Source organism: Felis catus, chromosome F1, assembly GCF_018350175.1.
Source record: "Felis catus isolate Fca126 chromosome F1, F.catus_Fca126_mat1.0, whole genome shotgun sequence".
NCBI classification, from domain to species: domain Eukaryota; kingdom Metazoa; phylum Chordata; class Mammalia; order Carnivora; family Felidae; genus Felis; species Felis catus.
In genome coordinates this window covers 68,697,688-68,712,091 of record NC_058384.1, presented here as the reverse complement: position 1 = coordinate 68,712,091, position 14,404 = coordinate 68,697,688, and the positions used below count along the sequence as shown (strand labels likewise).

The following is a 14,404-nucleotide window of genomic DNA, read 5'->3' as shown; positions in this document are numbered from 1 at the left end:
TTTAATCATCTTGAGTTTATTTCTATGCATGGTGAAAGAAGTAGTCCAGTCTCATTCTTTTTCATGTGGCTGTCCAGTTTCCCAACACCATCTGTTGAAGAGATCCTCCTTTCTTCATTGTATATTCTTGCCTCCTTTGTCAAAGATTGACCACACAATCCTGGGTTTACTTTTGGGCTCTCTAGTCTGTTACATTGATCTACATACTACATACCTATTTTTGTGTCAGTACAACACTGTTTGGATTACTACAGCTTTGTAGCATATCTTGAAATCTGGGATTGTGATACTTCCATGCTTTGTTCTTCTTTGCCAGGATTTCTTTGTCTATTCAGGGTCATTTGTATGGTCCCATATAAATTTAGTATTATTTGTTCTGGTTTTGTGAAAAATGCTGTTGGTATTTTGATAGGAATTGCATTGAATCTGTGTAGATTACATGGCTAATACAAACATTTTAATAACATTAATTCTGGGGCAGGGCGCCTGGGTGGCTCAGTTGGTTGAGTGTCTGACTCTTGGCTTTAGCTCAGGTCATGATCTCACAGTTCATGAGTTTGAGCCCCGCATCGGGCTCCATGCTGATAGTGCGGAGCCTGGTTGGGATTCTCTCTTCAAAATAAATAAACTTTAAAAAATTACATTAATTCTGAGGTACCTGGGTGGTTCGGTCAGTTAAGTGTTCAACTTCAGCTCATGATCTCACGGCTTATGAGTTTGAGCCCCACATTGGATTCTGTGCAGACAGTGCAGAGCCTGCCTTGTATCCTCTGCCTCTCTGTATCTCTCAAAAATAAGTAAACATTAAAAATAATAATAATAAGGGGCCCCTGGGTGACTCAGTCAGTTGAGGATCCAACTTCAGCTCAGGTCATGATCTCACGGTTCGTGAATTCAAGCTCCACATTGGGCTCTCTGCTGTCAGTGCAGTGCCCGCTTCAGATCCTCTGTCTCCCTCACTGCCCCTCCCCTGCACATGCTCTCTCCCTCTCAAAAATAAACAAACATTTAAAAACATTTTAAATTATATCAAATCTTCCAATCCACAAGCATGGAACATCTTTCCATCTGTGTCATCTGCAATTCCTTTCGTCAGTGTTCTATAGTTTTCACAGTACAGGTCTTTTACCTCCTTGGTTAAGTTTATTCCCAGGTATTTTATTCTTTTTGGTGTAACTGTAAATGGTATTATTTTCTTAATTTCTCTTTCTGCTACTTATTAGTGTATAGAAACACCACTGATTTCTGAGTATCAATTTTGGATCCTGCAACTTTACTGAATTCAGTTATTACTTAATACTTCTAGTATTTTTTTGGTAGAGTCTTTAGGATTTCCTATGTTTAGTATCATGTCATCTGTGAACAGTGATAGTTTAACTTCTTTACCAATATAGACGCCGCTTATTTCTCGTCTGACTGTATGGCTAGGACTTCCAGTACTATGTTGAATAAAAGTGGTGACAGTGGGCATCCTTGTCCTGTTCCTCATCTTAGAGGAAAAGCTCTCAGTTTTTCACCATTGAGTATGGTGTTAGCTGTGTTTTTTTCATACATGGTCTGTATTATGTTGACATATGTTATCTCTAAACCCACTTTGTTGAGATTTTTCATCATGAATGCATATTGAGTTTTGTCAAACCCTTCTCCTGCATCTGTTCAGATAATCATGATTTTTTTTAAGTTTATTTCTTTATTTTGAGAGAGAGAGCATAAGCAGGGGGAAGGGCAAAGAGAGGGCTAATCCCAAGTAGGCTCCACATAATCAGTGCAGAGCCTGAACTCACAAAACTGTAAGATCATGACCTGAGCCAGAATCAAGAATTGAACACTTAACCAACTGAGTCACTGAGGCACCCTCAAGATAATCATGATTTTTATCATGTGTTTGGTTGATGTGGTGTATCACATTGATTTGTGAATACTAAACCATCCTTGCTTTCTTGGAATAAATCCCACTTGTGAATGATCCTTTTAATCTATTGTTATATGCCCTTTGCTAATATTTTGTTGAGGACTTTAGCAGTTATGTTCATCAGTGCTATTGACCTGTAGTTTTATTTCTTTGTGGTGTCTCTGTCTAGTTTTAGTAGTATGGTAATGGTGGCCTTGTAGGATATATTTGGAAGCTTTCCTCCCTTTTCTATTCTTTGGAATTGTTTGAGAAGAATAACTATAAACTCCTCCTTAAATGTTTGGTAGAATTCACATGTGAACTCATCTGGTCCTCGACTTTTGTTTGTCAGTTTTTTGATTACTGATTCAATTTCATTACTAGCAATCATGCTGTTCAGATTTTCTATTTCTTCCTGATTCAGCTCTGGAAGATTATATGTTTCTAAGAATTTATCCATTAAATGGATATTTTATTAAATTAGCAAATAACTTTTGTCCTAAATATATAAAGTAATACATCTATACACTTCATCCTATTTTTCAAAGAACTCTCACTTAAGGGGTACAGTCAAGATTGGTATCCTATTTATAGATGAACAAACTTGTTTTAGGAGAATAAAGTATTATCAAAGTGTAGGTTATTTTCCTGTGCCACACAGTGTCTACAATATTGACTAAGTTGCAAAATGAAGTACAGGGTTGAGCAATCATTCTAAAAATGTAAACAAATCATGTCTTAGTATTTCTTTCCTGAATTAGTCAATCATACTGATAATTGAAATTACTAAAATTAAACATTCCTGTGTCTAATGGCAGTACTCTCTTAACGTATTTGTAAGTCAATTCAACAAGTATTCATTGATGGCTCATTGGGGGATACAGTAATAAAAAGTCAAATGAGGTCCTGCCTCACAGTGGAGCTCACGGTCTGAGAAAGACAGATTTGAAGTTGGTAAAGAAAATAATGAGCATTACAAAAAGGCACACTACAGTGTGCACACAAGCCTCTAATAGGAGAAACAGAATTAGTCAAAGGTTTCACAGAAGGCCTCCTTGAGAAAGCAAGACAAACTATTCCTTTCTCCTAAATATATAGTCCAAAATTAACCAGATCAACTGAATTGAATGTAAATTCCATGTACAAGGACAAATTGAGAACTATACCATGCACTGAAACGTAATATTGATAACAAAGGTAGAACACATGTACTCTTTTAAGAAGGTAAAGGGGAAAATTTATGACCAAAGCACTACACAGAAAAGGGTACCATCAGGGGTGCCTGGGTAGTTCAGTCGGCTGAGCATCTGACTTCGGCTCAGATCATGATCTCATGGTTCATGGGTTCAAGCCCCACATCAGGCTTTGCATTGACAGCATGGATCCTGCTTCAGATTCTCTGTCTCCCTCTCTCTCTGCCCCTCCCCCACTCATGTTCGTGTCTCTCTCTCTCTCTCTCTCTCTCTCAAAAATAAACATTAAGGGGTGCCTGGGTGGCTCATTTGGTTAAGCATCTGCCTTCAGCTCAGGTCATGACCTCACAGTTCGTTAGTTCAAGCCCCACACCTGGATCTGTGCTGACAGTGCAGAGCCTGCTTGGGATTCCCTCCCTCCTTCCCCTCTCTCTCTGCCCCTACCCTGCTTGTGCTACCCCTCTCAAAATAAATTAATTAATTAAAAAAAATAAACACTAAAAAAATTAAAAAAGAAAAGAAAGAAAAGGAAAACCATCATTTTATTTCCTCTCCTTTAACGATGGTTTTCATCCATGCAGATCTGATTTGTGGAGACTCAATAAATATAAAATAAGGCTAGGAATAATCATAAAATAGAAAACCTAATGAAATGACAATGAACCACAGCCAAGTACTTTCATTTAATTAAGCAAGTAGGAAGATTCATCCACTGAGAACAAATAAATATGTTTGAACCATATGTTTAATACTTATGCTGCATAATGTGCAATAAGCCCAACTTAAAATGCAAAATTACAATTAACAACTTACCTTGCTTCTTTCATTAGTGTTAATTCCCCCCCCCCCCCCCATTGAGCGTCTCCTTGTCCCAAGAGTCACTGAGTCGGGATGTGTATCTATTAGCAAGAACTTTTAGACATCAGTTGTAGTTCTTGAAGGGATCCACTATGAAAGCATCCCAGGCTCTACGTTTGTTTTCAACTGCCACCTGCCGTAGTGCCCCAGTTATAACGGGCCAGTCCTTAGGGCCCTCCATAATGACTGTTCTGTTGAAAATCTTGAAGTATAAAGGGTGAAAGATGACGACCTCCCTCTCTAGAATCAAGTTTTCTCTCAGAGTTCTTTAAAAGAGACCATACTAATATTCAATATCTTGTTCAGAGTCATGTTTACAGGTATATATGCACATGTAAAAATTCAAATAGTACCTTAAGATCAGTGTACTTAATGTAATTTACTATACATATTTTATACCTCAATAAAAAAGAAGAAAGAAATGAAAAGATCTACAACTTGCTGATAGAGCTTGAAGATATTCCTGTGGCAGACACATGAGGGAGTACACTCCCTGATACTCAGGCTTGATGACAGAACTGTAGAGCTAAGAATGAAGGAGTGGTAAATAAAGAGAACACAAATATAACTGATCTTTCACAGAAATCACAGACAGCTGGCAAGACTCTAAGTGGACACAGTGGGTTCCATGAAAAGATATGTCAGTTCCTTACCATGAAGTGCCTCACCTTTAGGGGTTCATAAGCAGCAAACGTGGCACTGCTCTCCAAATACTCTTCATACTCAGTCACACTCACTGTTACCAGAGTATGGCCTAGAGATTTGGCTGCTATATGTGTACTAGAACAGTGCGTTGGTCCAGGTCTTTGAATACCTGCAAATCAAAAAAACATGACTTCATTAGGGTAATAAGCAGTCAGTTCTCAATGGGGATCAGTCTATAGAAATATAAGAATTTTAATACATTAAAAAACATCTTGATCTCATACACTACTAGGCCCCAAATGTTTACATCAAATCTATATAAAAATCTGTTCCTTCTATTAACATGTATCAGGTAAGACACAATTTTATGTTCAGTGAGGAACATAACATATGTATCAGCAAAGGCATTTATAGTTTAGAACGGGAAAGTGAACATTTACATAAATTAAAGTATTAATAGAAAATTATAAGCATGGGCGCCTAAGTGGCTCAGTCAGTTAAGCGTCCAACTCCTGATTTTGGCTCGGGTCATGACTTCATGGTTCATAAGATCTTGTCCCGGGTTGGGTTCTGCACTGCGCTGGGCCTGGAGCCTGAGATTCACTCTCTCTCTCCTTCTGCCCCTCTCCCCTGCTCATGCTCTCTCTAAAATAAAAGTTAAAAAAAGAAAATGATAAACATGGAAGTCTAGAAAACAGAAAGATTACTTCTAGTTGGAGAGATAAAGGAAGATTTAGACATGTATAAGATGTATCTCAAGTGATGAATGAGCAAAGATAGAAATACAAATGAGATACGCAGGAGTACGTGAAGGGTGGCTATACGGGAAATTTTCACTTAAGCAGTTTGTGTGGCTAGAGACATATATGAAGCCAAAATATGAAGTTATAAAAGGCACACTGGGTTTTCTTGTAGAGGCCTTGAACATAAACTTTAAGGATTTCAGCTCTATTCCACCAGCAGTGAGAAGCCTCTCGATTTTTGAGCAGGGAAAGTAATGAAAGTGAGTTTCATGAAACCCCATGTGGTGGCCATGGATTATCAAAGGCAAGCAGCATTAGGAGGATGTTGTTATATTCTAGGTGAGAGATAGTGAGGGCCTAAAAATTAGGAGACACACCTTGAGAACAGAGAAGAGGAAAGAGACATTATTTTTTTAAATGTTTATTTGAGAGACACAGGAGAGAGAGGGGCAGTGAGGGAGGGGCAGAGAGAGAGGGAGATGAGAATCCCAAGCAGGCTCCGCGCTGTCAGCCCAGAGCCCAAGGCGGGGCTCGAACCCACGAACCGTGAGCTCATGTCCTGAGCTGAAATGAAGAGTCAGATGCTTAACCTACTGAGCTACCCAGGTATTCCGAAAGAGATATTATATAGTACACTTGGCAAGGGAGAAGTCCAAATTATAGATGTACTGTGAGAATTAAATGAGCTAATATATGAAAAGTATTCAGAACAGAGCCTAGCAAATAGCAAATAGCTAAGTAAGTGTTGGATGCTACCCACTGTTATTACTGATTAAAAGACAATAGTAATCAGGATCACACATAATGTTTGGTAAGAGAAAATGATGTTGGTCTTTATGGATAGCTTCTTCATATTCTCTTTTCATCAGAAAAAGATATTTTCAGGGCACCTGGGTGGCTCAGTCAGTTAAGCATTCAACTTCTGCTCGGGTCATGATCTCATGGTTCGTGAGTTCAAGCCCCAGATCGGGCTCTGTGCTGACAGCTTGGGGCCTGGAGCCTGCCTCGGATTCTGTATCTCCCTCTCTCTCTGCCTCTCCCTCCGTCATGCTGTCTCTCAAAAATGAAAAAAAGAAAAAAAAAAAGATATTTTCTTGGGGTGCCTTGAGGGCCTCCATCAGTTAAGCGTCCAGCTTCAGCTCAGGCCATGATGTCACGATTCATGATTCAAAACCCGCTGACAACACGGAGCCCACTTTGGATCTTCTGTCCCCCCATCTCTGGCCTTTCCTCCACTCTCAAAAATAAACAAACATTAAAAAAAAAAGAGAAAGAAAAAGATACTTTCTTTTTTTGAATAAATTTAATAATGTCACTACATCTATCTTAGAAAGATGTATGATATATATATATTAAAGAAAGAGGAAGCTTGAGATTAGAAAGATCTTCATAGGAATTGAAGGAATAGCTACAAGGACTCTGAAAATGCTATTCAATTTCTGTGCCTTTGTTTTTAAATTACATCATAACAAGGCAGTTGATGGAATAAATAAAAGTACTACAAAGAAAGGTAATATGTGAATTTATACTATAGTTTGTAGTTTCTGAATTGATGATTGGTCCTTTCATTCAAAGACAAAGAAAGGAGAAAATAAAAGGCTTACTCTTACCTTCCTTGAGAAGAGTAAAGACCCCTTGCTTATCCATGTTCAGATGCAACAATAAATGAGAGCAGTCTGTGAACACGATGACTTCTTTGGTCTCCTTATTTACATGATACATTGCAATGGGGATTTCTATAATCTGGCCAATCTCCACATCAGCATGAAATGGTAACAGTTCCATTTTGTTCAGTTTCAGGACATATATCTAGAGGGAAAAAATTAATCTTTCAAGAAAGTTATGTCAGGAAAGTCTAAGAAGAAAAGAAAGCGTTCCTTAAGTATTTAAATACACACATACATAAACACATATGTATGTTTTGTGTACAAAAATATGTATCATATACTGTGTGTTGGGGAGGGAGTGTTAATCATGTCACTCATTTCATTCCTTCATCAACTGATTTCTCTAAAGCATCTAACACCATACAGCAAGAATCTGGCAAATGATGGCCAGTGCCCAATTTTCTTAGTTTTTGTAAGCTAAGAATGGTTTTCACATCCTTAAAAGGTTTTAAAACAAACAACAACAAAGAAGAATATGAGAGTATATATACGTGGTTTACAAATGCTAACATATTTACTGTCTGGCCCTTTACAGAAAAACTTTGCTAACCTCAGATATAAAGCACTTCCTCTTCTCAGTATCTTTTAAAAAATATCTTTTGTCTTTGCTATAGATTAAATGTTTGTGTCCCCAGCCCCCCCCCCACCTCAAATTCCTATGTTGAAATCCTAATTCCCCAAAGTGATGGTATTAGGAGGTGAGGACTTTGGGAGGTGATCAGGTCATGAATGAAATTAAATTAGTGCCTTTATAAAAGAGACCCCACAGAACTCCCTAGCCCTTCTACCATGTGAGGTTACAGCAAAAAAGACAGCCTCCTATGAATCTGGAATTTTCCCTCACCAGACACCAAATCTGCTGGTGCCGTGATTTTGGACTTCTCAGGCTCCAAACTGTGAGAAATAAATTTCTGTTGTTTATACACCACCCAGTCTGTGGTATTTTGTTATGGTAGCCCAAAGGGACTATTTTTTCTGTCACTTTCCTTGCTCCTTCTGCTAGTTCATCTTGTTCTGCCTACATCCCTTAAAATGACACATATTACTTAGAGTTCACCTTCTCTTCTGCCTATACGCTCTTCCTCGGAAACCTTACCCAGTTCCAAAACTTCAATGGCCAACCATATGCTGATAATTCCAAATGTTTATATCTAGTCCTAATCTTTCAGTTGTACTTCAGAACCCTATTATCAATAACAAATATTCACCCAGATGCTCCGCAGGTGAATCACACTAAATGCATTCAAAACTGAATTCATCATCTTCCTCTTTTCCTTTTCCCTTTTCTTGCATTTTATATTCATCCAGCTGCCAAAGCTGCAGAAACCCCTGTCTTTAAATCTTTCAGTCTTCCCCACTCCACTGGGCATCAAATCTGACTAAGTCTACCTGCAAAATAACACTTCATTTTCCCCCTTTTCTCTATTCTCAATACCATATTACTAAGTCAGGCTTAACTGGACACTTTTCCTTCATTTCTCCCTTCGATCAATTCTAATCTACTAGTACATAGCACTAGCAAATATCTTCCATTCCTTTTTTTTTTTTTTTTAATATTATACTTGTGACAGACAAAAAAATAATCAGGTACTTTCTAAACACAAGCTCTACCATATTATTGACCTTAAAAACCTAGGATGGCTCTCCACTGTCTACCGTGGGAATCAGCAAAAGTTTTCTGGAATAAGCTAGACAGCAAACATTTTAGGCTTGCGGGGGGGGGGGGGGGGCACAGTTTCTGAGACAACCCCCAAGTCTCTAGTTGTGGCTTGAAAGTAGCAATACATAAATGAATGAGGGTGGCTGTGTTCTGATAAAACTTTATCAAAAAAGCAGCAGGTTGAGTTTGATCCTTAGCCCTTAGTTTGGCTCTGTCTTTTATTTGGTTTTTTTTTTTTTTAATTTTTTTTTTATTTTTTTTTCAATGTTTATTTATTTTTGGGACAGAGAGAGACAGAGCATGAACGGGCGAGGGGCAGAGAGAGAGGGAGACACAGAATCCAAAACAGGCTCCAGGCTCTGAGCCATCAGCCCAGAGCCCGACGCGGGGCTCGAACTCACGGACCGCGAGATCGTGACCTGGCTGAAGTCGGACACTTAACCGACTGCACCACCCAGGCGCCCCTGGCTCTGTCTTTTAAAGTCTTGTTCAAATTCTCATCTCTTCATGACAGTCTCTAAGTAGTCAAATCTACAAGGATTTTTCTTTTATATATTAATAATACTTTTACTACACAATTCAAGTAGCTCTCAATCATATACTGCTTTAAAATAACTCACATCATTCCCTTAAAATGTTATTTAAATTCATGTGAATAGATCTCCCAAATACAATTTAGATTCTTTAAAGCAGGGATGATATGTTATGTTGCTTTGAATGTCCTATGATATCTAGTATGGAGTTAAGTGCCTTAAGAGTACTTAGTAAATGTTCACTGAATGATAAGAAAACGCTAAGTCTTTCAGGGGACAACACACGTTAACATATATCAAAAGTGGAGGAAAAACAAGAATGCGATTATATAGTAAAAAGAAGTTTTTTTAAAAAAAAATTTTTTTTCAACGTTTATTTATTTTTTGGGACAGAGAGAGACAGAGCATGAATGGGGGAGGGGCAGAGAGAGAGGGAGACACAGAATCGGAAACAGGCTCCAGGCTCTGAGCCATCAGCCCAGAGCCTGACGCGGGGCTCGAACTCACAGACCGCGAGATCGTGACCTGGCTGAAGTCAGACGCTTAACCGACTGCACCACCCAGGCGCCCCAGTAAAAAGAAGTTTTTAATCAAGACAAGCAATATGAGACTAAAAATAAAGTTATTACGAAGGTCATGTGATAATAACAAAATACAGTAACAAAAATAGATAACTAATTATTGAATATATTCCAAGCATTGAAATAAACCTTATCTCATTTAATTCTGACAATAACCCACTGAAGTAGATACTATCATTATCTCCACTTGAGAGATAAGGAAACAAGGATACCCATTCAGTAACTGGCTGTGAAGTGAAGCAGGATTCAACCAAGGTCCAGAAATATTTAAGGAATATGTACTTTCAGATTGAATTTGAGCTTCATTTTCAAATACCCAATTTGGAGTAGAAAGATTTTTAAACATGTTCTGTACTTGGGGCGCCTGGGTGGCTTAGTCGGTTAAGCATCTGACTTCACTTCATGTCATGATCCCATGGTTCGTGGGTTCGAGCCTGGAACTTGCTTCGGATTCTGCGTCTCCCTCTCTCTCTCTGCCCCTCCTCTGCTTGTGCTCTGTCTCTCTCTCTCTCTCTCAAAAATAAATAAACATAAAAAAAAAAACAAACATGTTCTGTACTTAAATTTATTATTTTTATTTGTTCTGTACTTAAATTTAGCCAGCAGTGTCTCAGGGGTGATAATAAGGATCTTTGGAGAGTTATTTACCTTAATTTCTCCATATCGAAAGGGATTTTGTACATCTCGGGCCAAAACAGTACTGTTCCCCCTGACCTGGCCTGCAGTCACTACTCCTTTGGTGGTCACCACAGCCACTGTTTCATTAGAAGAGGTCCAAGTGAAGTTGCCACTGCCACCCTCTACCTGTGAAAAAATAACAACTCTATTTATATTTAACTGCCAATGGAGGAAAATGAAATTTAAGCAAAGAAGTAAAATCCAGTGAAATAAGGTTTAAGAAATAATAAAACTATATAACAAATTATTTCTGGGGGCGCCTATGTGGCTCAGTCGGTTAAGCGTCTGACTTCAGCTCAGGTCATGATCTTGTGGTTCGTGAATTTGAGCCCCGCATCGGGTCTGTGCTCACAGCTCAGAGACTGCAGCCTGCTGCAGATTCTGTGTCTCCCTCTCTCTCTGCCCCTCCCCTACTCATTCTCTCTCTCTCAAAAATAAATAAACATCAAAAGAAAAAAAAAGAAGAAATTATTTCTGGACATGCTAAGAAGATATGATGCTATAGGAAAGCAGGCACTTGGGTAGGGAAATACCAAAGGGAGCTTATGTAATGGCACTATCACAAAATGTCAAAAAGGGCACAAGGGAGTTTGACAAAACTTTACAAAAGTCACAAGTAATGAATATGTGGAAGAGAGACAGAAAGTACAGCATGTCTTATCAACATGATAGTATTCAACAACAACTTGGTTGCCACCAGAAACTGGGTTATGTTACTAAGATTAGGGGGAAAATTTTTAAACATTAACCAAATTTCAACAAATTAAGCTATCAGAGAAACTGAATTATCTCTTTGTAAATTTTTTCGTATTATAGAACACCATACCTGTACTTTATAACGATATAATATTCCCATAGGATGATGTGGAAATGCCAGAAAGTTGGGTGTAAGCTTGATAGGAAAATAAATCTTCACTTCTTGCTGATGTACAATTGGAAATTTTATAAGCTGAATATTTTTATTCTATAGGGAAAAGGGTGCAAAACAGATTTTATAAGGACTTTTTTACAATCCACATTCATTTATTTGCAAAACATCAGCAAAATGGTGTGCTAATGAATTACTCAACCAGTTTCTTTCTATAAAAGAAGTAAATAAATATTCCTATTCATTGAAGAACCACAGCTTCTATACTCCAATAATAACGAAAGGGCTTTTATCAGAGTTAAAATAAGTATCACCATCTGGGAAAATTGTTAAAATTTCCTGACATAACAAAGTTTTATCAACATAAGAAGAGATACCATAGTTTCAGAAAGAAAGACCCTTGAACAACCATCAGTTAAATATGTAAACTATGAAGACAAAGGGATATTCCAAGCTACTCAGAATAAAAGGAACATTAAAGGTGCTAGGGTTAAGACAGTCCTTTCATCATTAAAGAAACAGCAAGATTGGGGGGAATGTACAGAGATAAAACAACTGCCCCCACTCAACTATCTTGGCATTTTCCCTACAAAGGCAAAAATCAATCAATTTTTTTTATCTATCTGGTTTTTAAAGAAGCCCTAAAATATGAAATATTTATTATTTTATTTTTTGCTAATGTTTACTTATTTTTAGGACAGAGGGAGACAGTGTGTGATGCAGGGAAGGGGCATAGACAGAGAGAGACACAGAATCTGAAGCAGTTTCCAGGTTCTGAGCTGTCAACACAGAGACCGACATGGGGCTCAAACCCATGAGCTGTGAAATCATGACCTGAGCCAAAGTCGGATGCTTAACCGTCCACCCAGGCACCCCTGAAATATTTATTAACATTCTCACATCTGTGATAACGGCCCTGAATTTTCTCCTCAGTCTTTAAAGTAGCTGGATCATAAACTGAAAATAAGTCTTTCAGTTTAAGAGAACATCATTCTGCTATAAGATATGGGTGTTCTGGGGGCTAGGGAAGGTAGTGGCAGACCCCAACCTAGGAAGACCCTAGGCTCACCTCGTCCCATGAATATACCCAGAATATATTCCCATGAATATAACTACCAGATCCTCCTAAATACCCCCCAAAACCGACCTGAAGACTACCAGATCAAACTCCATAACTAGGGGTGGAAAAGAAGCCATGTTGAAGAAAATAGGAAGACATGGTTTGGGAGGGAAATAGATTGTGGCCACTGTGGTGGGGAGGGAGCCACAGTAAGTCACGGAGAAGGGTGAGAGACAGACTAGCGTACAGGGAAGTACAGGGAGACAATGATTCCCCATAGCAATTGGCTGGGAAAGCAGAAGGTGAGAGGGGCTGAATTTCGAGTACTTGCAACCTGGGGCTTAAGGCCTGGAGTTTTAAAGGTCGATGGGCATGGGAGGGGAGAGTGTTGGGAGTTGGGGGGAGGGGGCATTGAGCAGCTCCTGGACAGAAAGCAGAGCAAACAGCTTGCAGACACACAGCATGGAAAAAGAGATCTGAAGAGCATCTGGGACACACAGTGGGGAGGTTTCCTGCTCTTCTCCAACTGCATCCCAGAGAGGCGGCATTCACAGAGAGACCCTTCCAGAAACAAAGGCACTAGCAGGCACCGTTTCCCTCCCCTGCCTCTCAGGGTAAGTACAGGGCACCTGTGGGAACCGGTGCAGTGCCCACACTGGCTACCTAACTTGCTTACACCAAGCCCCGCCCCCTTGCACTCCAGAGGAACCACCACTGCCACTTACGCTCGCCCCACTCCCAGCACAGCAAGCTCCCAACCCCAGAAGAGCGGTCCAAACTCCTGCCCACACCACATCTTTCAACCCAGGAGTTTTGCAAGGCCTGGGTTCTGATGGTGGTGGCAACAGGTTTCATCTCATAAGCAGACCAGAGCACATCCACTTAAAAGTTGCCACATTCAGGCCAGGGACCAAACACTGCCCACAACAGGCAAAGAGAGCCTCTGCACACGACTGGCTTGAAAGGTAAAGCAGCCAGGACACGACAGCAGAGTACACGCAGGCAGCACACACTGGAGATACTCCCGGAAGCGCCAGGCCCTGGGCAACAGGGGACACTATGAAGCAGGGCACTACAGGGCCTCTTTTTCATAAGGCCATTACCTTCAACAGCAGGAGATGTAGCTGACTTTCTTAGTACACAGAAACAGGCACAGAGACTTAGACCAAATGAGAAGACAGAGGAATCTGTCCAGTGAAAGAACAGGACAAGACCACAGTCAGAGATCTAAGTGAAACAGGTAGAAGGAACAAGCCTGATGGAGAATTTAAAGTCATGATCATAGGGGTGCCTGGGTAGCTCAATTGGTTAAGCGTCCGACTTTGGCTCAGGTCAGGATCTCATGGTTGGTGAGTTCAAGTACTGTATCAGACTCTGCTGATAGCTCAGAGCCTGAAGCCTGCTTTGGATTCAGTCTCCCTCTTTCTCTCTGCCCCTTCTCTGCTTGCACTCCATCTCTCTCTCTCTCAAAAATAAACATACATAACATACATAAATAAAAATAAAGTAATGACCATAAAGATACTCGCTGGACTTGAGAAAAGAGTGGAGGACACCAGTGAGACCATTAACACAGAGATAAGGAATAACATAGCAGAGAGAAAGGACTCAATAAGTAAAATAAGAAACATGCTTGATGGAATGAACAGCAGGCTGGAGGAAGCAGAGGAACGAATCAGTGACCTAGAAGACAGAGTCATGGAAACCAATGAAGCTGAACAAATGGGAGAAAAAAAAGAATTACATAAAACAAGAAGAGACTTAGGGAACTCAGTAACTCCATCAAATGTAAAAACATTTGTATTATAGGAATCTCAGAAGAAGAAAGAGAAAAGGGGCCAGAGAATTCCTTTGAAGAAATAATAGCTAAAAATTTCCCTCATCTGGGGAAGGAAACAGATATCCAGATCCAGGAGGCACAGAGAACCTCCAACAAAAGCAATCCACACCAAGACATATTGTAATTAGAATGGCAGAATAGAGTGATAAGGAAAAAATCTTAGGGGCGCCTGGGTGGCTCAGGTGGT

General features: G+C 39.6%; 1 protein-coding gene across 20 annotated transcripts in view; it reads right to left on the bottom strand.

Annotated features, from left to right (window-relative positions):
- The window catches only part of NUP210L (nucleoporin 210 like), an 85,067-nt gene that overhangs the window by 41,811 nt on the left and 28,852 nt on the right, over positions 1-14,404 (bottom strand). For 18 of the 20 annotated variants that reach the window (XM_019822511.3, XM_045049076.1, XM_019822513.3 and 15 more), the window contains 4 exons: positions 11,276-11,413; positions 10,420-10,575; positions 6,941-7,139; positions 4,611-4,756 (listed from right to left, as the gene is read on the bottom strand). In XM_019822511.3, coding sequence (XP_019678070.3) covers positions 4,611-4,756; positions 6,941-7,139; positions 10,420-10,575; positions 11,276-11,413 — 639 coding nt within the window. The remainder of the gene's footprint in view (positions 1-4,610; positions 4,757-6,940; positions 7,140-10,419; positions 10,576-11,275; positions 11,414-14,404) is intronic. The other 2 variants (XM_019822512.3, XM_045049073.1) reach the window with 1 other exon arrangement.